Source organism: Rana temporaria, chromosome 4 (genome assembly GCF_905171775.1).
Source record: "Rana temporaria chromosome 4, aRanTem1.1, whole genome shotgun sequence".
Taxonomy (NCBI): Eukaryota; Metazoa; Chordata; class Amphibia; order Anura; family Ranidae; genus Rana; species Rana temporaria.
Window position 1 is genome coordinate 305850675 of NC_053492.1, and position 27861 is coordinate 305878535.

Consider the following 27861-nt stretch of genomic DNA (forward strand, 5'->3'; position numbering starts at 1 on the left):
GGGGTGGGAGTTTTGGGGGGGATGTGGGTAGTATCTTTTTATAGGGGGGATGGATCCCTGATATTTTAGGGAGGGTAAAAAGGGGGGGCATAAGTGCCATTAAGGAGGGGGGGTAAATAGTAAAGATGGGGTCACAAATAATGGGCACACATAGTAAAGTCATCACAGACATTAAAACTGATTGCAATCGCGGTCACAATGATAAGTGGGGTGTACTCCCACCTTTTTTTTTTTTTTTTTTTCTTCTCTTTTCTCTTTTTTCTCTGTGTCCCCTGCCCCTTTTTTTTTTTTTTTTGGTTTAAAGGGGCATGATAATATTATCACTATATACACGAATACACGAATATGGAAGTGTGGTCACTGGGGAAATAGAAGTACTAGGTGGGGAATAGGGGGGGAGGGAAAGGGCCAAGGGGGGCAAGAGTAGGGTGGGAAATGGAAATAAAAACTCAAAAAGAGTAGCTACCAGGGGCTGGTAAACAAGACTCCCCTTCTTTCTTCTTTCTTTTCCAAGCACACCCCCGATATCTGTTTATGAGGTTCAAGAAAGAAAATAGGGCTTGTATATTGAACAATTGAATGGATTATTGAATAATTGTATAATGTATATAGATGTTGAGGGGATGCGTATAGAAGTCTGTATGCATAAGATGGAGGATGCAAATACGCTAGATGTCTCCCCTTACCCTAAATATGCTAAAGCTGTTTTTTTTTTTCTTTCTTTTTTTTTTTTTTTTTGTTTTGCCTTAGTGATATGTAGAAGTGTAGTGGGTTGCTATTGGGGTCCGGGTACGGTCGGGAGGGGTGAGGTACAATTTTGTGGGGGTGAGGGGAGGGGAGGGGATGAAGGGAGGAGAGATAGCATTTTCTCTTTCTCCAGGAATCTCCTTCTGTCCCTCCCTTCTCTCGTCCTCTTCTTTTCTTTTTTGTTGTCTTTTTTTTTTTTTGGTGTCCAAAAGATTGGGAGATATCTCCCAGTGGAGCTATGGAATAAGGGGGTGATTCTGAAGCGGAGGTGAAGGGATATAGGACAAAGTTAACACTAGGGCAATGCGAAACGACTAATGGGGTGCATGTGGGATAACGCAGGGGAGCTCTGGACTCGCTACCCTCGCTCTCTTCTGCACATACATTCTCCCCACTAAAAACGCTTCTCCTCCAATTGGAGGTGAACCGGAAGCGTTAAATAAAGGGATAGGGACTTTTTCTCTGGTCCCTTTTTTTTTTTTTTTTTGTTTGTTGATGCCCCTTCCGCGCCTGCGGTGGTTGGCCCCCAATATCAGGGGAGACACGAGAGGGGGGCAGAAGGGTAATTACTCGGGCACTTGGACGAGTGACTAGTTCTCGAGGTACGGGGGAAAGGGAGGGGGGTTTCTCTTTTTTATTTTTGTTGTCTGTCTCTCTCCCCTTTCTCTCCCCCTTGCACCGTAGTTTTTATTTTATACTACTGGATCCCTTTGTGAGGTATACCAGATTAGAAAGGCGATAAAATGGACATAATAAATTTTACATCATATAACGTCAAGGGCCTGAACAGCCCAGAAAAACGTACTAAATTAATGGCAGAACTCAGTAGAATCAAAGCTCAAGTAATCTTTTTACAAGAGACACATTTCAGAAGAGATAAAATGCCAAGACTGGGTAATCAAAGATATCCGACAGTGTACCATGGTGCCTCCCAAACATCCAAAGCGAACGGGGTGGCAATTATGCTCTCAAAACAAATGAATTGGAAAGAATCAAATGTAATTACGGACGACGTAGGAAGGATGTTAATAGTGAAAGGAGAATTAGGGAATCAAAAAGTTACTCTGGTGAATTTGTATTTACCCAATGAGGATCCTATGCCTACACTGGAAAAATACTTGGAAGTGGTACAACAAAACAAGGAAGGATTTCTAATTTTGGGAGGCGATTTAAATATAGCTTTGGACCCAGCAATAGACGTGTCAAAGGGAGTATCTCATATATCTAATACAAAATTACGTAAAGCAAGGCGTCTACTGAAAGATACACAGTTAATAGATAGCTGGAGGATAATGCATGCCTATGATAAGGATTATAGTTTCTTTTCCGCAAAGCATAAGACATACACAAGGTTAGACTATATTTTTTTAGACCAGAACATTCTCTCTAGGCTACGAGATGCAAAAATAGGATCTTTCACAATATCTGATCACGCGCCAACCAATTGCAGCATAGAATGGGGTGAGAGAGGCCCACGAGAATGGAACTGGAGAGTTAATGAGACACTCCTAAAAGATCCGGAATATGAGAAACAGATAGCCCAGGAACTTGATAATTTCTTCTCTACTAACGATCTGGATGAAACGCTGCCTATGAGTATATGGGAAACACATAAATGCTATCTGAGAGGAGTGCTTATATCATTGGGGGCACACAGAAAACGTACTCAGAATGCTAAACTCGATAGCCTGCTGGGGGAAATCCAATCGCTGGAAACGGCACATAAGAAACTACAGTCGCACCAGATAGGAGAGAAATTGGCGGGATTGCGGGAAAAACTAAATCTTATGTTAACGGATAAAGCAAAAGCTACACTGAATAGGTGTAAAAGAACTTACTATGAATATGGGAATAAACCCAGCAGACTATTGGCAAATGCACTCAGAGACACGAGAGCCCGTAACCAGATCGAGAAGATTAAAACACAGGGGAATGGGATGGTGAGCTCTACACAACAAATAGCGGAAGCATTTAGAGAGTATTACTCAAACCTATATAGTCTAGAAAAGCAGTGTTTAAGACCAGACCTTGTGGAAAGAGAAGAAGCTATCAAGGAATACTTAGTGTCCTCAGAAATGCCAAGGATACCCAAAGAAAGCACAGAGAAGATAGACGGCCCGATTACTGTAGAAGAATTTATGGGAGCATTGGGCGCCCTAAAAGCGGGAAAGGCGCCAGGTCCCGACGGATATACACTGCGATACTATAAAATCTTCGCGGAAAAACTGGCACCTAGGTACATAGCGGCATTTAACTCGATCCGCGATGGTCAGAGGATGCCGGCAGAAACCTTGCTGGCTGAGATTGTAGTGATCCCCAAGGAAGGGAAAGACCCTGCCCAGTGCTCCAGCTATCGGCCAATATCTTTGCTGGATGTTGATTTAAAGATTCTAGCAAAGATTTTGGCCGATAGAATACTAACATATATCCCGTTATTGATACATCCTGACCAAGTGGGGTTTACCCCGGGCAGAGAGGGTAGAGAAAACACTCAAAGGGTAATAAGTACAATATACCTCGCCCAACAACGCCATAAGCCTGCAGTTCTGATATCCGCGGATGCAGAAAAAGCGTTCGATAGGGTGGAATGGGGGTATTTAAAAGCAATGTTATCACATATTGGCTTGGGAAAGGGTGTACAGAATTGGGTCACAAGCCTATACTCCTGCCCATCGGCAAGAGTTAGAGTAAATGGGAAAAAATCAGACCCCTTCCCTATTCATAATGGTACCCGGCAGGGTTGCCCGCTATCCCCAATTATATTTGTTCTCTCGTTGGAGCCTTTTTTAAGAATTATAAGAGCAAATAATGATATACGGGGGATCCGGGTAGGGGAGGTGGATTATAAGGTGGCAGCATATGCCGATGATCTACTGTTCACATTAACATCCCCGATAACATCGCTTCCATGCTTATTAGCTGAAATAAAAAGATACGGAAAAATTTCCAATTTTAAAGTTAATTATAACAAATCAGAAGCAATGGGAGTTGAGGTGGACAGTGGATTGCGGCAACAACTAGCCAGCAATTTCCCTTTTAGATGGACGGAATCCCATGTAGAATATTTAGGGACAAAAATACCAAGAAACTTGGGTAGGCTTTATGAACTAAATTTTCTACCCTTATTAAAACAAATAAAACTAGATCTACTAAGGTGGGACAAAGAAATCTTTTCATGGTTTGGCCGAATAAACATAGTTAAAATGAATACTATGCCTAGACTACTCTATTTATTTCAGACCCTTCCCATAACACTCCCGAGGGGATTTTTGAAAGATTTAAGCTCTAAATTTACGAAGTTCATATGGGCAGGAAAACCGGCCAGAGTCCGGAGGAACATATTGATCTTATCCAAAGAAAAAGGAGGAGTGGGCCTACCATACCCTATGGGGTATTACGAGGCTTCTCATCTTGCACGAGTTGTGGACTGGTGTTCACACCAGACAAACAAACCCTGGGTGAACCTGGAACAAGAAGTTAGCAATATCCCCATAGAAGGAATGGCGTGGCTGGACATGAATAAGATATCTCAGTCTGCAAAGAAACATCCCATGATAAAGGCCACACTTAGAGTTATCAGAAGGATAGGTATGAAATCGAATCTGGTGAAGTGTATTGGCCCTATGACACCTATTCTGGGAAACCCGAGCTTTGAGCCAGGTATAAGAGACCGACAGTTTAAAAACTTAAGACGGAAGGGAGCCAGTAGGCTGATACACTTCATGAGAGAAAACCATGTAATGCAGAGTGAAGATTTAGAGATGGCATATGGAGAAGATATAGACAGTTGGAGACGAAATCAACTAAGAACGTTTCTAGGCTCTCTGAAGATCCATGAGGCAGAAATAGGAAGCCTCTCCAAATTTGAGGAAATCTGTTTAAAAAAAGAACCAATGAGACATACGCTGTCTTATATGTATAATATAATGACTGAAGTGAACGCCCCGAAAGGGCTCGTCTGTATGCAAACATGGTAAAAGGATCTGGGCATCAAGTTTACTGAGACACAGAAAAATAAGATTTTTGCATTCACACATAAGGCCTCAATTGCATCTAGGTACCAGGAGGGGGGATACAAAGTCCTGACAAGGTGGTATAGGACACCATCAATACTAAACCGGCTCTTCCCTAATACGTCCAAAGTCTGTTGGAGATGCCAGAAGGAAGAGGGCACTATGGTACACATATTTTGGGACTGTCGGGTGATAAGAGAATTCTGGGAGATGGTCTCGGAGACGGTCCTGGAAATTACCGGGATTGACCTGGGACACAGACCCGCGGCGTTCTTGTTACTCGACATTCCCATAGCAATGGAAAAATATAAACAATCCCTAATACGCCATTTGATAACAGCTGCGAAGGCCTGTATACCAATCTTATGGAAGAACACCTCGTCCCCAACCAAATCGCAATGGCTAAGTAGAATAAACGAGATACAGATGATGGAGAACCTCACAATGGGAATACAGGAACGAGAGGAGACCTACTGGAGGGTATGGACTCCATATAGGGAATACAGGGAGCGGAGCGGATAGGGGGGGAAGAGGGGAGAGACTACGGCCGACTTTTTTTTTTTTTTTTTTTAGCTGTGGGAAGGGGGGGGAGGGTAGGGAGGGTGATTAATAATTTTGGAGGCACAGGACACCTCTCTGAGGATGGTATAAGAAGACCGTGGGTATATACAAGAGAGGAGACCGGGGCTGTAGAAGGGGGATCAGAAGGGGTACAGGAGGTCGCAATATAAAGCATAAGAAATGTTAAGATAAGGAGTGCAATGTATGATGTAAAGATGAAGCTGTACCTAGTCTGACTTGTATGTAGAAAATATATATAAAATAAAGAATTATAAAAAAAAAAAGAATCTCAGACTGGAAATATGCTAGTCACCTAAAAATCTGGATAGTCTGGGCTTTCTCTGTGTAATATCTCTTTGTATTGTGCATTGGCTTCCCCAAATTTACAGGAATCTTTCACACTTCACATCCCCACCCACCATATCCACTCTAGCACTTTGGAATGCTTTCCAAGCTCACCATAAAAGCTGCTACAACTCTCCCCTAATGGCCCTTCTGAATCATCATTACTTTCTCCTGGGACTTTTGGATAACACTTTTCTTCAATGATCGCTACTACAACCTCTTTTACTACACCATGTTACTCGCCACTCTTTGCTCATACCCCTGGAGGTACTTAAAGATCCTGACTCTACTCCATCAATGGGCATGTGGCATTACCTCCAACCATAACAGTTTATGCAATCCCTACCCAAACCTCTTAGATCTATGCAAAAGATAACACTGATAGAATCTATATTCTCATCTTCTAATCCACCTGAAAAATGTTTTTCCCAATTCTACCAAGGTTTATTAAGTATTAATACTCAGCTGTACTTGGACTACATTTCTTCTTGGGAAGCAGATCTACAAGACACACCATCAGAGAAGCAGGAAGATATTTTCCTACAAATCATCCACATATCATCTATATCATATAAACTTGAGGAGGTAAACTACAAACTCTTGACTTGATGGCATTTTACCCTGGCAAAACTCCATCGCCTGTTTCCTGATGCAACTCCTTTATGTTGGAGAGCCTGTGGGGTGGGAACAACTTACCCACACATTTAGTGGCACTGCCCCACCATCTAACTATTTTGAAAGAAAGTATTATCCCCGACAGTTGCTATTCAAGGTTCTAATGGTGCAGAGAATACCTGGTCAACATTATTTAATGGTATGGGCGATCCAGCTGGCTAATACATACAATCCATCACCCCAAACCTGCTCAATGCGACCAAATCAATTATACCATTACACAACAGCAAGCAACAACAGACCCCTTGCATCAAACAATGGTTTCAAAGAATTGAACATATCAGTTTCTTGGAGGAACTTACACATCTCCATTCAATATCGTAAGGTATGGGCTTGATGGATTGTAATGTCCATCCCACTATAGATTGCATTACTGGTTAGGCCACACACTGCATAAACTTGTCTGGTCATTTATGTTGGCATATAGTTGAAGTCGGGACAATACTCCCCTTTTCTTTCTTGTTTTCCCCTCCCTCTCACTCCATACTCCCTCTTTTCCTCTTCACCTAACTCTTTGATCTTTTTACTATGATTATTCCTTCTCCTTTCTCTGTATCTGTTTTGCCAATGTTCACATTATTAGACTAGTACTCTCTTGTACTGAGACTTGCTTTACTGTTATCAACATTTCACCATTACCATTATGGCTAATTATGAGAACATTGTTACGCAGACTATAAGTACAGCCAGTTTGTGTCTGGTTAAATGTGCTTTGTTTTCCTCACATGAAAAACGTTCTAATAAACATTTAATAAAAAAAAATATATATATAAAAAAACAAATCTAAAATTCAAGGAAACACTTGATTCTAATAGATCAACTTTATACACTCTGATAAAGGGAAATCTTTAAGGAGGGTCCCTTCTTTTTCAGGTAGGGGGGAGATTGCTTTAATTCTCCTTGTTTCCCCCCTCATCTAGCACCTACCCTCCTGCCTTCACCCATACTCTCCCCTTTACTCCCCTTGCGTTCCCCTTTTCATTTTCTTATCTTACCTTCCCCTCAATTCCTTTTGCTCCAATTCTATTCCTATTCCCCCCTGCCCCCTTTACACGCAGTGTTCCAAATAGAACATTTTATCATTGTTCAGCACATATTATGAAACTTCCTGCACATTTACTTTTGTACCGTGGTCCTGCAACAGATTACATTCTGTGCTGTACATTCTCAAAGTCTTTACAAAAATATTTAGGAAACAAAAAAATGAAAAAATGAGTGCTGGCGCATAGCCTGTTCCATCTTGAATTTTTGCTGCTGAAGATAATTTGTCAAACAGTCTGCTGAGCAGCTTATGGATATCAGAGGATCACAATATATTGGCACATTGTGATTCCCAGTGGCTGGAATCTACTGATTCCTGCAGATGGGGACTGACAGCTGTGGCATACAAAGTGCATCCAGCCCGTCGCCATCACAGGTAATCTCTGGCTGTGCTTTTTTTTTTTATATGGGATTTTACAAAGTTTGTGGTGTATTAATTTAATGCTTAGGCCTCATTCACACTGGTACTGTCAAACCTGTTTATAATGTGTTTAGAGGACATTTCTAGATGCATATAAAATGCATTAAATTACTTTTCAATGGTGCCATTCACACTGAGCCTTAACTGCATTTAGATGGTCAATTTAGCTGCGTTTAGATAAAATAGAATTGTGCGCCCAGGATCTGATTAGAAACTCCAAAAGCGGCTAAACACACAAACCTGCTTTAGAGGATAAGTTCACCTTTGGGAACATGTTCCCCCATTTTAAGGGTGTAACATATTCCCAATGCTGAAAATATATAGAAACAGTGCAGCGCAAAACTATAAATGAATAATACACTAGTATTATAAATGTGAATAAGTGTTTGTAGAGTCCAAATAAACAAAGTCCAAAGTGCCAAAATTGTTAGAAATCTTCACCACGTGATATGAGAAGCCAAACTTAAAGGGATCCCTCCACGGATAAAGATGGGTACTCTCACCTTCGCATATGGACCACTGAATTAACAGATGGTCAAATGAGCATGTATCACAAGTAAAGATAACCAGGAAACAGGCTGATGACTCAGATCCTCATAAAGCAACCAAAACTCATGGACCGGAACATGGAAAAAAAGTAATCACAAACTAAGTGCTCTCTGTTAACTTAGGTGATTTATTACAAGCTTAAAATAGTCTGGCTACTCACATTTCGCCAGACCAAAAACGGCATTAAGAAGTACAATCATTTAAATATCCAGGACAGCAGCGAGCGACGTAGTAACAGGCTCCTAGACCCCCGTTATTCCCAATGATGCAGCAGCTCCCCGTTGCCCTCTCCCCCTGTGACAGCAGTATGGAGAGAAGTTCCCCATACTAGCTGTCACTTTTCGAAAACAGCGTGGCAGTGCGGGGCACCGCCCACACAGCCACGTCTTTCATTCACACAGTTCTGTGTATGAATGAACTACAAGTCCCGGCATCCTTTGTGGCTGTCGGCTTGTAGTTCTCAATGAACTTCCACTGCACTGTTGAGCGCTCTGGTAGGTCATTGAGTCTTCTTGTCATTGTGAAACTGCCTGGTGGTACGATGTATGGAGCAGACAGCTCACATTGACCGTCTACACTACAGCGATGTCCATGAGTGTCTTAGCCATCTGGGACTTTCCTCCTTATTGACTAAGACACAGCAGCAGCGCCATTGGCTCCCGTGGCTGTCAAAGTCAGCTAGCCAATCAGAAGATAGAGGGTAAGGGGGACGGGTCGGGGCTCCATGTCTGAATGGACACACAGAGCTGTGACTCGGCTCAGGTGCCTCAATAGCAAGCTGCTTGCTGTGGGGGCACTCGACAGGGGGGGGAAGGGCCAGCAGCACAGAAGAGGCACCCAAGAAGATCCAGGCTGCTCTGTGCAAAACCAACTGAACAGAGGAGGTAGGTATAACATATTTGTTATTTAAAAAAAAAAAAATGAGACCTTACAATCACTTTAAACCAATCCTGTCACCAGGTAGCAGAATTTACATCTGAATCTGAAGGTAAAGCTATCCTTACTGTCTATGACAAACAAATTCTGCCTTCCAAACATAAGAAGAAATTAATGTGGCAACACAGGTAGTTCTTTTTCATTTGCTGACAAACTTTTTTATATTACTTTTTAAATCCTGTAGAACTGTGCTTGTTGCACTTAGTAAGTAGATACTTCCTTTCAGCCTGTGAACAATGAGAAAATGCAAAGGAGACTCAAAAATTGCCCCCTTTTCATAGACCAATAAAAAAAAAATCACTTTTCTATCACTTAATTTCTTTAACTGAGTGAAATAAGACATACCAGAAGCAATTTCAGATCCAAATGAACCTATCAATTGGTACCATATATTTCAAGAATATTAAATACATTAGGCAAACAAGTACAAGTCAATTATACAGTCACAGTTAAAAAAAATAAAGTTATTTCCACTGAATTTTCATTGCCGAAGTGGACATTAATTCTTCCCAGTTCTATATTTGCTCTTTGTTGACGGAATATAATTGTGATGCCAACTGTTGCTCCTGCAAAAACAAAAATCATAAATAGAATTATCAGCCCTGGAAGTTATATACTGTACTTTACAATGTTATTCATACATACACTGAATGAATAAGCAAGCAGCTAACTTTTCTGTCCTGGCTGTGGTCCTAACATAGCATGTTTCATAGATCTTAGAAACACAAGTGGCTTAGTCACTAATCCATACAAAGCGATGTGCTCACGTTATTCTGTAAGAAGATCTGTAAGACCAGCCAGTGTAGCATGGCAACTGCACATAACAGAACCTCAATTCTGAATGAACACCTTGTATGCATGCGTACAATCAAACCCACAAATCCCATCAAAAAAGGACGAAAGGTTTGGGCGTTTTGTATGCTTTTGACTGTATGAATTCCAAGCATGCCGACACCGTTGACGTTTCATCAGACATGCACATGTCTGTACCTGCACATGTCTGTCACATAGTCTGACAGGCCTATGGGCGGGGCCTACTCACCCTTCCACGCGGGGGTACCTTTTGCTCAAATCGTGCTAATCAATGCCCAGGACCAGGACTGCAGTCATATGAACATTCTAACATTAGGGCAATAATATAGTTGTCCTTAAAGTCCCCTGTGCACTCTTGGGTGGTACTTCTCTATGGTTACAATTAACTGGGATGTTGGCAACAAATAGGCCTATCTGGGTGAATCTTTCTTAACATTAGGGAAGTTCCCAGACTTAGAGATGAGCCTTTACTGGGTGCAATAACTGTATTTTGGTACATGTTGCATTAGGAGGGACGTGTTGAGCCTTCGCCCACTCCATCAGTCCAGAGTACCTCTGTTACCTCACCCCCAGTAACAGAATGGAGTCCCACCAAGCACATAGCATGGATCTCATAGGTGCTCATCAACTCCTTCCTTCCCATATCTTGTGACCAGGTCATTGATCTTAATACAGTGTATTGCCCCCTTTAACATCAATGCCAGCTTGAAGTCTTGTGTGGTATTTGTGGATGAGGCTCTTTATCTTCTCAGATGGTAAAGCTGCTCATTCTTCTTGGCAAAAAGCCTCCAGTTCCTGGAAATTCTTGGGCTGTCTTGCATGAACTGCACATTAGAGTTTCTCAATGACATTGAGGTCAGGAGACTGAGATGGCCACTCCAGAACCTTCAATTTATTCTGCTGTAGCTAATGACAGGTCGACTTGGCCTTGTGTTTTGGATCATTATCTTGTTTGAATGTCCAAGTACGTCCCATGCGCAGCTTTCTGGCTGATGAATGCAAATTTTCCTCCAGTATTTTTTGATAACATACTGCATTCATCTTGCCATCAATTTTGACCAAATTTCTTGTGCCTTTGTAGCTCACACATCCCAAAACATCAGAAAATCACCTCACAGTAGGAATGGTGTACCTTTCATCATAGGCCTTGTTGACTCCTCTCCAAATGAAGTGTTTATGGTTGTGGCCAAAAAGCAAAATTTTGGTCTCATCACTCCAAATGATTGTGCCAGAAGGTTTGAGGCTTGTCTCTGTGCTGTTTAGCATATTGTCAGTGGGATACTTTGAGGCAATTGTGTAGTAATTGCATTCTTCTGGTGACTTGACCATGCAGCCACATCACATTCAGAGAGTCCTGAATTTTACCTAAAGGTATTTGTGGGTTTTTCTTTGCATCCCAAACAATTTTCCTGGCAGTTGTGGCTAAAATTTTAGTTGGTCTACCTGACCGTGGTTTGGTTGCTACAAAATCTCTAATTTTCCTCTTCTTGATTGAAGTTTGAACACTGCTGTCTTTTTATATGCCTTTCCTGTTTTATACAGTTCAGCTACTTTTTCCCACAGATCGTTTGACAATTCTTTTGCTTTCCCTATGACTCAGAATCCAGAAGCGTCAGTGCAGCACTGGATGAAAGATGCAAGAGACTTCAGGAGTCCAGAAACTCATTGACATTTTATACACACACACTAATTACAAGCAAACAGATCACAGGTGAGGATGGTTACCTTTAATAGCCATTCAAACCCCTTTGTGTCAACTTGTGTGCATGTTATCAGGCCAAAATCACTAGGGTATGTAAACTTTTGATCTGGGTCATTTGGGTAGTTTCTGTTTTCATTATGATTTTAAAAGAGTAAACACAGTTGATTGGTAATAAGTGGATTTAGTCAAACACTTACAATGAATGAAAGAAAAGTTTTCGTATTATCATTCATATTCTCTGAAAAATGGCCAAGAAATCATAAATTCTGCCAGGGTATGTAAACTTATGAGCAAAATTGCATTGCATCTCTATAAACAGTCCATGTTTGGTCTTTTGCTTTATTTAATATGATATTTATGCCTTCTGTATTATATATTTATATATATACCTTGTGTCTGTATTAAAGTTACATAGTCTTTCTTGCATGTCACATATAGAGTAATTGATGGTCTCTATGCATTTTGTTAGTGACAACTTATCTATGAGACATAAATTGATTTGATTGAATTGATCGTTTTAGCTGTGTGCAAGGGGTGCATTTTGACCACCAGTGTACAGGGACATTCTTCCCAATGGCCACACATGTTAGAGGCATTTTCCCCATCAACTCCCAATGCATTGGTTTTAGCAAAATCGGAAAAGGATTTTAAGGGTTCCTCTCAGGTAAAAAGTTTGAGAAGTACTTCTGCTTTGCCCATGGAAGTTATGTTGTCCTATGCTGTACCTACTTCTGACTGTATATCCTGTACTTGGAATTCGTTTTTTTCTTTTTCTTTTAATAAATCGTTTCTGAAACTAAATAGGTTGAGAAGTATGGTCTGTAGGAACAATCGTGGTAGAGAAAAGCTGTTCTAGATGGCCAAGGTAAATAATTATTGGAACATTTGCAAGCATCCTCCATGTTTGTTTAGTCCATCACACACAGTTTTAGGATGTATTTTAATGTCAGTCACTATGTTCCTGAACATTTACTAAACACATTGGGGTTGACTTACTAAAGGAAAAAAGACTGTGCACTTTCAGAGTGCAACTGCACTTGCAAAGTGCACAGTCTATTTGCCACTAGCAAATTCACCTCATTATTCACACTTAAGTATTACTTAATGCAGAACTTTGTGATTTAACCACCCCCAAGCCAGCTGGGTTCACAAGAAATGGGCAGAATGTTGCCAGTGTTGTGCCTAAAGAGATTTCTTTAAATCGAAATTTTTCTCTGTCCTGGCACCTAGGAGCCCTTAAACATAAGTATGTCCATGCAGACATACAGCAGCTTTAGAAAAAAAAGTACAGTGGTGTCCTGAAGCCAGCAAAGCACTAATAAAATGAAAAAGAGAAAATGGGGGGGGGGGGGGGCAATTACACACCCCTACCTTAAAGTTTTTACCTTCTCTTATGCATCTGATGTTGTAGATTCGTGTAACTCCAATCTTTGGAAATCATCATTTCTCTTTCCTATGACGTCTCTTATTAACACTGGAAGAAAATTAAAACTATCAGTGCATTGCTCTTACGTTCTTTCATTATGAGGCAATTGTAGTTGTTACACACAAATGCAGTAAAACACTTATTTATAGAAAATTTGCAGAGCTATTTGTCCTATAAAACTGCATGTACATTTGTTCTGGGCAAAATCAAAATTTATTAGGCTATTTTCTCTCTAGGTCATAGTGTAACCAATTGGCATGGGACACAGAAGATACGGGCATTTACTACAGTGATCCTCCGCTTCCACAGGAATCAGCCAGTTAAAGAATATGCATACTTATATTGGTCCACAATGGACCAATGTTACAATGCAAAAATATGCATTCCTGGAATTCAGCTTTTATGCCGTGTGCACACGATCGGAAATTCCGACAAGAAACCCGTGGATTTTTTTTCTGACGGAATGTTGGCTCAAACATGTGTTGCATACACACGGTCACACAAATCTTGTCGGAAATTCCGACCGTCGAGAACGCGGTGATGTACAAGATGTACGACGAGCCGAGATCATTGAAGTTCAATAGGCAGTTTGGCTCTTCTGCTTGATTCTGAGCATGCATGTTTTTTTGCGCACCGGAATTGCATACAGATGAGCTAATTTTCCCATAGGAACTTTTTCAGTCGGAAAAATTGAGAACCAGCTCTCAATCTTTTGTTGGCAGAAATTCCGACAGCAAAAGTCCGATGGAGCATACACACAGTGGGAATTTCCAACCAAAAGCTCACATTGGACTTTTCCTGTCGGAATTTCCGATCGTGTGTACGGGGCATAAGTTATAGTTGAAGTCTTGTGGGCTAAATCAAAATTTGCTTTCTTAGTGAATCAAAGTCCCTGGCTTTTTCTCTACCAAGTCTTGCTCTTTCTGCTAAAGAAATGTATTTTCACTCTACCTATTGCATTTTCACAATAAAAATATTATAAAATAAGCCTAAAAGCCAACAGGGCTGACCACAATAGGTTTACAGACCTGGAAACTTTGCTGGAGGGATTTTAACATGGGAGTACTTTGCTACTTATATTGTTTACTAGTTTTCCTACTGTCACAAGGTGGTACACATGCTTCTGTCACAAAGCCTTTTCTTTAGTAATTATGTACAGTATCTCACAAAAGTGAGTACTCCCCTCACATTTTTGTAAATATTTTATTATATCTTTTCATGTGACAACACTTCAGAAATGACACTTTGCTACAATGTAAAATAGTGGGTGTACAGCTTGTATAACAGTGTAAATTTGCTGTCCCCTTAAAATAACTCAACACACAGCCATTAATGTTTAAACTGCTGGCAACAAAAGTGAGTACACCCCTAAGTGAAAATGTCCAAATTTGGCCCAAGTAGCCATTTTCCCTCCCGATATAATGTAACTTGTCAAGTGTTACAAGGTCTCAAGTGAGAATGGGGAGCAGGTGTGTTTAATTTGGTGTTATCACTCTCTCATACTGGTCACTGGAAGTTCAATATGGCACCTTATGGCAAAGAACTCTCTAAGAATCTGAAAAAAAATTATTGTTGCTCTACATAAAGATGGCCTAGGCCAGTGATGGTGAACCTCGGCACCCCAGATGTTTTGGAACTACATTTCCCATGATGCTCATGCACTCTGCAGTGTAGTTGAGCATCATGGGAAATGTAGTTCCAAAACATCTGGGGTGCCAAGGTTCGCCATCACTGGCCTAGGCTATAATAAGATTGCTAAGACCCTGAAACTGAGCTGCAGCACGGTGTCCAAGACCATACAGCGGTTTAACAGGACAGGTTCCACTCAGAACAGGCCTCTCCATGGTCGACCAAAGAAATTAAGTGGACGTGATCAGCGTCATATCCAGAGGTTGTCTTTGGGGAAAAAGAAGTATGAGTGCTGCCAGCATTGCTGCAGAGGTTGAAGTGGTGGGGGCTCAGCCTGTCAGTGCTCAGACCATATGACACACACTGCATCAAATTGGTCTGCATTACTTTTGTCCCAGAAGGAAGCCTCTTCTAAAGATGATGCACAAGAAAGCCCGTAAACAGTTTTCTGAAGACAAGTAGACTTACAGTCTGTCTGTGTGTGTTTTAAGCCCTGCTTGCTCTGCAAAATACCTGTGTTAATGGCAGTTCTGTGATTGCACTAAGCAGTTAACCTGCTCAGGTGGGAGGGGGTTAAGCCAGATTCTGCGTTCTCCCAGATTTTCTGGGCTCTGCCTCTGCCTAAGGCCGCGTACACACGATCGGTTAAACCGATGAGAACGGTCTGATGGACCGTTTTCATCAGTCCAAACCGATCAAGTGTGGGCGCCATCGGTTAAAAAAAAAGCCAACTTGTTTTAAATTTAACCAATGGATTCCTAACCGATAGTTAAAAAACGATCGTTAGTAGGCACAACCATCGGTTAAATATCCACGCATGCTCAGAATCAAGTCGACGCAGGCTTGGAAGCATTGAACTTCGTTTTTTTCAGCACGTTGTTGTGTTTTACGTCACTGCGTTCTGACACAATCGTTTTTTTAACCGATGGTGTGTAGGCACGACTGACCATCAGTCAGCTTCATCGGTTAAGCTAAGACAACGGTCCTTCAGACCGTTCTCATCGGATGGACCGATCGTGTGTAGAGGGCTATAGTGTATGGTTTTGTACTAGGCTTCTTAAATGATTTTCTGAATATACTTACTGTCCAGAATTGCTCTTCCTAGTTCATTCTTCTTTAGTGTCTTCTCTACCTCCTCCATAACCCATGGTATGAATACGGTCTCTACATCTAAGCAAGAAATGTTAAAACAAATTTAAAATGAATGTTTTAAATGATGAGCAACAAGCAGAAGGTGAGAAATAACCATATCTGTAAATGCTGTACAGTATATTTCAAAAATTCAGGAAAATGCGTGAAATTGATTAATAAAATACATTTTGTGTGTCTGAATTTGGCACCATTTGAATTTATCACTTATAGCAGGCTTGGTCCAGCAACCATTTCAAAAGCCTTTTATGAACACTAGTAGGCTGTTTTACTAAAGAAGTTGTGAATCCTAAAGCCCCGTACACACAATCGGAATTTCTGATGGAAAAACTCAGACTGACTTCTTCCATCGGAAATTCCGACCGTGTGTATGCCACATCAGACTTTCATTCGAGGAATTCCATTGGAGTTTAGATAGAAAACATGTTATTTTACTCCGATGAAATTCCGATGTGAGTTTGGCCGGGCTAAAGCCTGATCGTGTGTACGGGGCATTACACAATAAATTGTGTAAATGAATATTCACTTAAATTACCCGGTCATGAGAAGCAAATACCTGCATGGTCAACAAGACCCAAAATCCCTCCTTTGCATTTGGAAGCATTCAAAACGCCAAGATCAGCATTTTTGAATACTTTTGTTTTGAAGCCTGTAATATTGCCACACTATCGGATGTGAGACTTAGCGAGTGCTGAGGTTTGACTGTGTATATTTATTTGGGGGTATTTTGAAGTTGTAATTTTTTGTCACAATTTTTTGGAAATCGAAAAAACAAAACAAAAAATATTATCAGTCCACATCAGTGACTGACCTCACAAATGCGTTTCTGTGAGAATGGTCAAACATGCCCATAGACACACTCCTAAACCTTGTGGACAGCCTTCCCAGAAGAATTGTAGCTGTTATAGCTGCAAAGATTGGGTCAACACAATATTGAACCCTACGGACTAAGACTGGGATGCCATTAAAGTCTATGTGCATGTAAAGGCAGGTGTCCCAATACTTTTGGTAATGTGTATATATACACAGTGGGTATAGAAAATTCCAGGACAGTACAAATATACCACAAATGACTCCTTTTTGGAAAGTAGACAGTCCAAGGTATTTAGTAAGAGGTATTTAGTAAGAGGCATGGAAAGTTTTTTGAAGTTGTAACTTTTTGTCACAATGTTTTGGTAAATGAAGAAACTAAAAAACATTTAATTTTTTTTAGGATTTTGTTTTTTAAACACACTGTGACCAGAGAAATACAGTGTTACCATAGTAAAACTGTACTACTCGGGGGATAGTGATCAGGATTTTTTTTTTTTTTTACACTTTTTTTTTTTACTTTACTGGTATAAGCAACCGTTTGCACTGAATGAAACGGATTAATCCAGTTTGTATTGTTGTGATTAGCTGTGACATGGTACAGATAGGTAGTGGCTGATCCTTTGTGTACCATATGATTACTGTGACCAATCACAGCTACCAACACAATTGTAGACAATGAAAGCCATCTGTTCTTTACAATTGTCATGGGGTCCGCTGTGATTGGTCACAGCGATCCCATGGTACTGGCAGCGGGCCGGTACACTGATCAGTTACACGGTAACATTTAAACGCCCTTTTTTGCATAAGTGCCCATTTTGATGTTTATACTTCTGGTTTTTATAGGCTGCAAGTACAAAGTGCCACAACCCATAGTGCTCTTTCTTTCAGAAACCTTTTTTTAACTTATTAAAATCGGTAAAAGCAGAAAAAAAAATTGGATCACTGACCTGGCCATCATGTCATACAAATGCACATATGTATATATGTATATATATATATATATATATATATATATATATATATATATATATATATACACACATACACACACACATGGCATGGAATGTACTATTTACTCAATAAACTATTCTCCAATGTTTTATTTCTCCAATTAAATGGAAAGCACATATACAATATGTCAGATTTCACTGCCTTTCACCAATGCCAAGTCTTTGTGCCAGAGCTTACTTTCATATGGACAGCTGTAGAAACGATATATTGTTTCCAAGGCACATACTCTGCATTGTGCAAGAGTACACCTCAATTATTAAAGTCAATAAGGTAGGCAGCTGATAATCATATATTGCACTAAAAGTAGTGTTTATAACCTTGTGTTAGGCCGATACTAGAACTAGGACCTATTTGACTTGGTATTGAATCCAGGATATCAGCTTGACAGTCCAGCTACTAGTAATTTCAGAGGGAGAGATGAGTTATGAAAGCCTATATATCTTTCTTTTGACAGGTTTTTTATTAAATATGATGTTTAATCTGCTTATATTTTGTCTTTCCTGGTCCTCCTTCCCCTCCTCATTAACATGCCAACAACTAACAACCTGACAACATTCCCATTGTTATTACATATCTTATTTTAAACCAATTGATGGGAGGGACTTTCAAAGTGCCATACATAGTACCCTGAAAACATCACAGCACCCTGCCTCAGTACTCCTTAAAGCGGAGTTCCACCCAAACGTGGAACCTCCGCTTTAAGCACTCCTCGCCCCCTTAAATGCCGCATTTGGCATGTAATTTTTTTTTGGGGAGGGGGGAGTGGGTACCTGGTTTAGACAGGTACTTCCTGTTCCACTTCCTGCTTCCATTGTCTCACCGCCTAGGCGACTCCACCTTTCCCCCTAGGCGACCCCTTCCTCTCTACAATCTTCTGGGACATGTCACAGAGTGCCTGGCCACTAGGAGAGTGCAGCGCAACGCACACATGTGCAGTGCGCACCTGGCTGTGAAGCCGCAAGCTGTCACAGCTTGGTGCCCACACTTGCAATGACAGCGCCTAGGAGAGGAGGGGGAGAGGAGCGAGGCTTTGGGCGGCTGCATCGCTGGACTGTGGGACAGGTGAGTGTCTGTTTATTAAAAGTCAGCAGCTACACGTTTTGTAGCTACTGACTTTTAATAAACGAGTGGAACTCCGCTTTAAGAATCCCTCTGCCCTGATGCAAACAATGGGCTGGATCCTTGGTGGAGTTATGCAGATATCAAAATCCCTTGATGGGTTGATGTCAGGCTGGAGGAGTGGGCATTCCTAGGCAGACTGCATTTGCCTGCAGACTGATTAGGAAATGCCCACAGCGATGGTGAGCCTCTATTATTAAAGGAACTGAAATTGAATGAATGAAATGGGATGGGCCAGGCACAGTCAGGCTGGAAAGCAAATAGCGAGATGATACTATTTGTTCCAATCAGTAAATGAATCTGGCTCTATATGATATGCTGCAGCTTCTAATGCACACTGTGAGAAGCTCAGTCTGCAGTAAAATGAAATAAGCATTTTCAGTACAAGAGAGGGCATGCCAGGTAGATGAGAGTATATATACTGTATATGTCCATACATGATCCATGCTGTTACATTCTATACAAATTTCCATAGTTCTTGGTCTTGATTTTACAGTCAAACCCCTTCCACTTTTTAGTTGTTTAGCTTCTCTAAACACATTGGGGTGGATTCAAGAAGCAATTGCGCCTGTGTAACCATAGGTTACACAGCGCAATTGCTTACTTGCCCCGGCGTAACGAGTGCTCCTGATTCAGGAACCTCGTTACGCCGACTGCAGCCTAAGATCTGCGCGGCATAAGGCTCTTATGCCCGCATATCTTAGGCTGCATTCTTGCGGTGGCCGCTAGGTGGCGTTCCTGTTGTGCTCAGTGTATAGTATGCAAATTGCATACTAACACCGATTCACAACGTTGCGCGAGCCCTGCGTACGTAATTTACGTCGTTTACGTACGGCGGTTTTCGCGCAAGGCTGCCCCTGCTATTAACAGGGGCAGCCCATGTTACGTATACCCGTCGTTCCCGCGCCGCAAAATTTGAATTTTACGTACTTTGCGTAAGTGAATAGTGAATGGCGCTGGAAGCAATGCAAAAATGCCGACGGAGCATGCGCTCTACGATCGGCGCAGGAACGCGCCTAATTTAAATGATTCCCGCCCCCACGGGATCATTTAAATTGCGTGCTCTTGCGCCCGCGCAATTTACGGAGCTTCTGCTCCGTGAATCAAGGGCAGCGGAGCAAATTTGCGGGGGCGCAGGGCAAAAACGTTGCCCTGCGCCTCCGTAAATTATGCGCAATTCTACCTGAATCCGGGCCATTGTAACCTTCCAGATTTGTTATTGAAATATGTTATATTTCCATTATGCTCAGGGTATAACCAGATTGCTTATAAATCGTATCTTTAGCTCATAGGTATTATGTGCAAAAAATGTTGCAATTATATATTTTGCTTGCAATAACATCCACTTCATGATTTTCTGTCTGTGCAATTTAGTCACTTTTTCTGTCACCTACTCCAATGAATTTTCTAATGGTTCTACAGACCAGCACAAAAAACAGAAATGCTGGAAGCCTTATCTTTAGTAGACTTACCATGCCATTATTTGACAGATAAAACACTGCCACCTACTGCTGAAAACAGACATGATTTCTTATGAAAAAAAAAAAACAAAAAAAAAACAATATAAGCGCGTGTGTGTTATTTTTACAATGGCCCGGATTCAAAGAGATTTGCCCCTTAATTGCGGAGGCACAGGGCAGCGTTTTTGCCCTGCGCCCCCGCAAATTTACTGCGCTACCCGCGATTCACGGAGCAGTAGCTCCGTAAATTGCGTGTGTGCTGTGTAAACTTGCCCTGCGTAAGGGCGCCTAATGTAATGATACCATCATTTAAATTAGGAGCGCTCCCACGCCGAGCGTAGAGCGCATGCTCCGTCCGGAAACTTTCCCGACGTGCATTGCGGCAAATGACGTCGCAAGGACGTCATTTGCTTCAAAGTAAACGTGAATGGCGTCCAGCGCCATTCACGAATCACTTACGCAAACGACGTAGATTTCAAATATCGCGACGCGGGAACGACGGGTATCCTTTAGCATTGGCTGCCCCTACTATTAGAAGGGGCAGCCTTACGCTAAACACGCCGTACGGAAACGAAGTAACTTGCGTACGCAGGGCTCGCGCAACATTGTGAATCGGTGTTAGTATGCAATTTGCATACTATACACTGAGCACAATGGGAGCGCCCCCTAGCGGCCATCGCAAGAATGCAGCCTAAAATATGCGTGGCATAAGAGCCTTATGCCACGCAGATTTTAGGCTGCAGTCGGCGTTACGATGTTCCTGAATCAGGAGCATTCGTAACGCCGGCGCAAGTCAGCAATTGCGCTGCGTAACTATGGTTACGCAGGCGCAATTGCTCTCTGAATCCGGGCCAATGTATGCAAGCCATTTTATAATTTTAGGATAGAATAGGGAAGGGCAGAACCCCTGTCAGGTTTTTATTGTTTTCTACTATTCCACCCTGGAGATTCTTCCTCTGTCCCCAGAACTGAAAGTAAGGGAAAATCCAAACAGAAGTAGAGGGGAATCTTCCAATGGGTACACTTCAAGTGTCAACTGTCTAAAATTAAATTTCCTTCACCTAAAGCCAGCCACAGGCGGTTTGATTCAAACAATGTATGGGCAGGCTGAATGTACACAAGTGGATCGATCAATCAACTTGGGTATAATTAGCCTGTCGGATTTTACATGCTAGTATTGCCAGCAGCTGTTATAGCAATAATCATTGTGTTCTCCCGGCGGGGACGGCTTCCCTCCCGTCTCGCCACTGGGACAACACAATGGCAACCCATTGTTGCAGGAAAGAAGATCTCTCTGTTTATGGCCAGCCTAAGTTCACGTTGAGTCCACAAAACAGGAAGTAAAGTGAAATCCCCCCTTATGGGACACAACAAAAAACCTGACTGCAAATAAAAGTGTTCCTTACTTTATACAAAATGAACCACTTGCTGTCACGCAACAGTACATTTACTGTGGCAGGATGGCACATGCAGGCTCAGTCACGAATATATACATGATTGAGCCTGCTGTGGTTTAGGAGAACACCCCTCCTGTGACTGCTGTGTCCTAGCAATCACATGATAACAATGGGGTAGATTCAGGTAGCAATTTCGCCTGCGTATCCATAGAAACGCAGCGTAATTGCTAAGTAGCGCCGGCGTATCAGCTTTCTGTATTCAGAAAGCTCGATACGCCGACTGTAGCCTAAGATACGACTGGCATAAGGCTCTTATGCCGTCGTATCTTAGGCTGCATTCTGACGCTGGCCGCTAGGTGGCGTTCCCGTAGTTGTCAGCGTAGAGTATGCAAATTGCATACTCACGCCGATTCACAAACGTACGCGCGCCCGGCGGTCGTGTTCTACGTCGTTTGCGTTCGTCGCTTTCGTCGTAAGGCTGCTCCTGCTATTAGGAGGCGCAGCCAATGGTAAGTATAGACGTCGTTCCCGCGTCGCGATATTCGAAATTTACGTCGTTTGCGTAAGTGGATCATGAATGGCGCTGGACGCCATTTACGTTCACGTCGAAGCAAATGACGTCCTTGCGACGTCATTTACCGCAATGCACGTCGGGAGCATGTGCAGTACGTTCGGCGCGGGAACGCGCCTAATTTAAATGATCCACGCCCCTACGAGATCATTTAAATTACGCGCGCTTACGCCAGCCCCTTTTACGAAACGCCGCCGCAAATTACGGAGCAAATGCTTCGTGAATGAAGCGTAGCTCAAGTAATTTACGGAGGCGTAGCGTAAAAACGGTACGCTGCGCCGCCGTAGCAGTGCGCGCCCCTACCTGAATCTACCCCACTGTAAACAACCTGTCATGAGTAGCATTCCATTCATGAACAGCTTGCTTACTGTTTTGATCTGTGATTGGCCTATAGCAATCATATGGTACCTGGCTACCCCGTACCATATGATTAGCTTGGCCAATCACAGATCAAATCAAAATCAAGCTTTTCATGGGAAACCAATTCATGACAACTAAAGCTATTGCTGTACACTGATGGGGGACTAGAAAAAAGTAAAAAAAAAAAAAGTTTACAAAATTGGAAAACAAATTATTTACATTTTGTTTTCTTTACATACTGTCATCAGTCAGTATCCCTGATCACTGCCATGTCAGTACTGCACTGGTGACAGTATGTAAAAAAAAAATGAAAAAATTACATTTTATTTAATTTCCTAATTTTCCAAAAAAACTGACGAAATTATACATCTTCGAAAAACTCGTCATGCCTCTTACTGAATACCTCAGACTGTCCACTTTCCAATAAAAAAGAAAAAGTAACTGGGCCAGATTCACATAGGTTAGCGGATCTTAAGATCCGCGTAACCTATGTGATTTAAGATCCGCCGTCGCAAGTTTTAGAGGCAAGTGGGTAATTCACAAAACACTTACCTCAAAACTTGCGGCGGCGTATCGTAAATCCCCCGGCGGAATTCAAATTCTGCGGCTCGGGGGAGTGTACTATTCAAATCAGGCGCGTTCCCGCGCCGATCGAATAGCGCATGCGCCGTCCGGGAATTTTCCCAGCATGCATTGTTCCAAATGACGTCGCAAGGACGTCATTGGTTTCGACGTTTACGTAAATTACGTCCATCCGTATGCGCGAACGATTTACGCAAACGACGTAAAAAATTCAAATTTCGTTGCGGGAACGACGGCCATACTTAACATTGGCTGCGCCTCATAGAAGCAGGGGTAACTATACGCCGAGAAAACCCTTACGTAAACGGCGTAAAGTGACTGCGTCGGGCCTGCGTACATTCGTGAATTGGCGTATCTCGCTGATTTACATGTTCTCGGCGTAAATCAGCGAGAACGCCCCCAGCGGCCATTTTAAAATTGCAGTTAAGATCCGATGGTGTAACACAGTTACACCTGTCGAAACTTAGGCATATCTATGCGTAACTGATTCTATGAATCAGTCACATAGATACGACCGACACAACTCTGAGATACGATGGTGTATCAGGAGATACACCGTCGTATCTCTATGTGAATCTGGCCCACAGAGTTCTCTTTTCTCTTGATAACTTGAAGAGAAAATGTTTTAAAGTGAATTTTTTTAATGCTTTAACCGTACAGCAAACATGAATCTTAAGGCCCATACACACGATCGGTTATATTCCGACAACAATTGTCCGATGGAGGTGTTTTGTCGGATAACCCGACCGTCTGTATGCTCCATCGGACAATTCTTGTTGGAATTTCCGACAACAAATGTTGGATGTTCATGCTCTCAAATTGTCCGACAACAAATGGATAATCCGAACTTGTGTACACAAATCCGTGGGATAAAAACCAAAGTACAAACACGCATGCGCCGAACCAATGCTAACCATCAGACAACATTAGCAGAAGTTGCCCAAAGGGTGGTGCTAAAGAGCAGAAAAAACACGTAGTTTCGTGAATGTTGGCTGAAAAAGTTCTGCCGTCTGTATGCAGAACAAGTTCACGGCCAACGCCCTTTGGACAAAATTCCACGTATTTACGATGGAAGTCCGAATGTGTGTATGAGGCTTTAGACACAGCTCTAAAACTTTTTAAAGACCAAATTGAGCTCCATGTTCCATTCTTTGAAAATTCTCAACCACCATAGAATATTCTTAGAATACTTCATACACACTTAAATATACCTGTGTGTGCTACTAATATACAAAAACCCCACTGGATTTATAAATATGGATTTAGTAAGATTATATAACACAACTATATAAAGTTATGAAGTTATAAAGCACATAGGGGTAGATTCATAAAGAAGTTACGCTGGCGTATCTATTGATACACCGCGTAACTTCTAGGTTGCTCCGGCGTATCTTTTTTCTGTATTCAGAAAACAAGATACGCTGGAATTTGGCTAAGATCCGACTGGCGTAAGTCTCTTACGCCGTCGTATCTTAGTTGCATATTTACGCTGGCCGATTCAGAAACGTACGTCCGCCCGGCGCATTTTTTTACTTCGTTTATGTTAGGCTTTTTCCGGCGTAAAGTTACCCCTGCTATATGAGGTGTATCCTATGTTACGTATGGACGTCGGGCCAGCGTCGAATTTTCCGTTGATTACGTCGTTTGCGTAAGTCGTTCGCGAATTGGGCTGTGCGCAATTTACGTTCACGTCGAAAGCATTGGCTTTTTGCGGGTTAATTTGGAGCATGCGCACTGGGTTACGTACACGGACAGCGCATGCGCCGTTAGTCAAAAACATTATTTACGTAGGGTCATGTTTTATTTTGATTAAAAAACGCCCACCTCTTCACAATTTGAATTAGGCGCGCTTACGCCAGCAGATTTACGATACGCCGCCGTAACTTAGGGCGCAAGTTCTTGGTGAATACAGAACCTGCCTCACTAAGTTACGGCGGGCTATCTGAATCTAGCCCACTATGGGCTTTTCTAGGCTTGCCATTAAAAAGCACTCTCTGATAAAAGAGCAGTCTATTGTAATGCTAGTGATCATTTAAAGAAATGCTGTCATGGTACTTTAAAGACTCAAAGCTGATTTCGGTTTTTACCATGACATAACGCTAAACGCAAGAAACAAAAAACACAAAGGAGCAAAGTAGATCATTAATTATATTATTTGATAATCTGGAAAAGTACCTCTGAGAATAAAAGCATATAAACTACAGGAGATAGGCATTGGGTGACTTTGTTAGCTCATGATATGACTAAAAGGCAAATAGCAGTCAGCAGTCTTACCCGTGGCTGCGTAGTGCTATTTGTCTTTCAGCCATATCATCACCTATGATGTGGTTTGCTAAGAGGTAATCTTGTTCTGCAAAACATTACTTGCCCTCCTGCGTACAAGGTGACCAGTGGGCACACATCTAGAAAGCATTGTACAGGATGATTGTTTTAAACACGGCTAGCAAAATCTTTTTTTTTGTCTTCTTAGAATGTGGAAATGATTAGCCCTTGCTCATATCCCTTATTTTGACTATTTTAAATGATACACCAAAATCCAAATGTTTAAACCATGCAAGGTTTTGAGCATTCCCGTTCAAAATGAGTTTATTTTTCATTCATTAAAGCGGAGTTTCTGTCATTTTTTCTGTTTATTAAAAGTCAGCAGCTACAAAAAGTATAGTTGGTGGCTTTTAAAGTGGAGTTCCGGCGAAAAAAATATATTAAAAGCCAGCAGCTACAAATACTGCAACTGCTGACTTTTAATATATGGACAATTACCTGTCCTGGGTGCCCACGATGTCGACACCCGAAGCCGATCTTTATCTCGGCTCTCGGATGGAGGTGCCGCCATCGTCGGTAAGGGAATCAGGAAGTGAAGCCTTGCGAGCTGGATACCCGTCAAAACTAGGTACCCGCTCCCCCCCCCCCCCAAAAAAAAATGACATGCGAAATGTGGCATGTCAGGGGGCTAGGAGTCCTTAAAGCGGAAGTTCCACTATTCGTCCGCTATCGGGGCAGTTTTACCCCCCGCTAGCGAAAGGGTTAAAAACCACCGCAAAGCACCTCTGCAGAGTGCCGTGGTGTCCCAATGATTTCAATGGGCAGGAGCTCCAAAGATGCGGCTAGCGCCCCGACGTGTTTGTGAATGGCGACGTACGTAACGTAATTACGCCGTACTTACGCCCAAATTTTTTTTTTTTTATTCGACGCGGGAACGACGGCCATACTTTAACATGGGCTGTGTAAAGTTAAGCCATGAAAAAGCATGACTAACTTTGCGACGGGAAAAAAGTCTTGCGACCATGTAACGACCGCGTGTACCTTCGTGTATCGCCGTAAAAGCTAATTTGCATACCCGACGCTGGAAAACGACGCGAACTCCACCCAGCGGCGGCCGAAGTATTGCATCCTAAGATCCGACGGTGTAAGTCAATTACACCTGTCGGATCTTAGGGCTATCTATGCGTAACTGATTCTATGAATCAGTCGCATAGATACTCTCAGGCCGGGTACACACGGACAAACATGTATGGTGAAAGCGGTCCGTCGGACCGTTTTCACCATACATGTCTGCCAGAGGGCTTCTGTACGATGGTTGTACACACCATCGTACAGAAGTCCGCGCGTAAACAATACGCGGGGTGTGTCCGCGGTGTCGCCGCGTCGATGACGCGGTGTCGCCGCGACAATGACGCGGCGACGTGGGCGGCCCGCCTTTAAAATGCTTCCACGCATGCGTCGAAGTCATTCGACGCATGCGAGGGACGGCGGGCGCCTGGACATGTACGGTAGGTCTGTACTGACGACCGTACATGTCCGAGCGGGCTGAATTCCAGCGGGCTGTTTTAAAACAAGTCCAGGAATATTTGTCTGCTGGGAAAAGGCCCGGCGGGCAAATGTTTGCTGGAATTCGGCCCGCTCGCGCCCACACACGACCAAACATGTCTGCTGAAACTGGCCTGCGGGCCAGTTTCAGCAGACATGTTTGCTCGTGAGTATGGGGCCTATGAGATACGACGGTGTATCAGGAGATACTCCGTCATATCTCTTCTGTGAATCTGGCCCTATGTAACCATTGTTATCGAGTAAAAATCACACACACATACTGTAAGTTGACCTGGATGGGCCTGTGTCTTTTTTCGACCTATAAAACTATGGGCACTAAGGGGTGGCAAGATGGCTGCAGTTCTAATAAATGTAATTAGCACAAAAATTCAGCTGAACTCACACACTCAAGGTCTGTACTTCAAATTCACTCAGTATAGATATGTTTGCTAACAGTTTTACACAATATGACAATGACGCATGAATGTCATGTGGTCCTCAGGTGTATTTTACATTTATAACCAAGATAGATAGTTATATGTTTGAAAATACAAACCTCTTTCCACTGGGTCATAGAAATATCCATTGTCCCTTAGGCTGCTGAACACAGATGGAATAAGGTCAGCCAGGTACTGCTGTGCAAAAGCCCTTGCTGCCACCTTCTCTGCCGTCTCCTTTTCTTTCAAAAGCATTTCCCTTTGTTGCTGTTTGCGCCGGTCCTATACAGAAAAATG

General features: G+C 42.3%; 1 protein-coding gene across 4 annotated transcripts in view; it reads right to left on the bottom strand.

The window, feature by feature from the left end:
• Positions 1–9639: 9639 nt before the first annotated feature.
• Positions 9640–27861, bottom strand: part of RSPH3 (radial spoke head 3) — a 52471-nt gene continuing 34249 nt past the window's right edge. For 3 of the 4 annotated variants that reach the window (XM_040350559.1, XM_040350562.1, XM_040350561.1), the window contains exons 7-10: positions 27684–27846; positions 15942–16028; positions 13189–13277; positions 9640–9854 (exon numbers count right to left, since the gene is read on the bottom strand). In XM_040350559.1, the coding sequence (XP_040206493.1) occupies positions 13195–13277; positions 15942–16028; positions 27684–27846 (333 nt within the window). In that variant the 3' untranslated portion in view covers positions 9640–9854; positions 13189–13194. Of the gene's footprint in view, positions 9855–13174; positions 13278–15941; positions 16029–27683; positions 27847–27861 lie in introns of all 4 variants that reach the window. The other variant, XM_040350560.1, reaches the window with a different exon arrangement.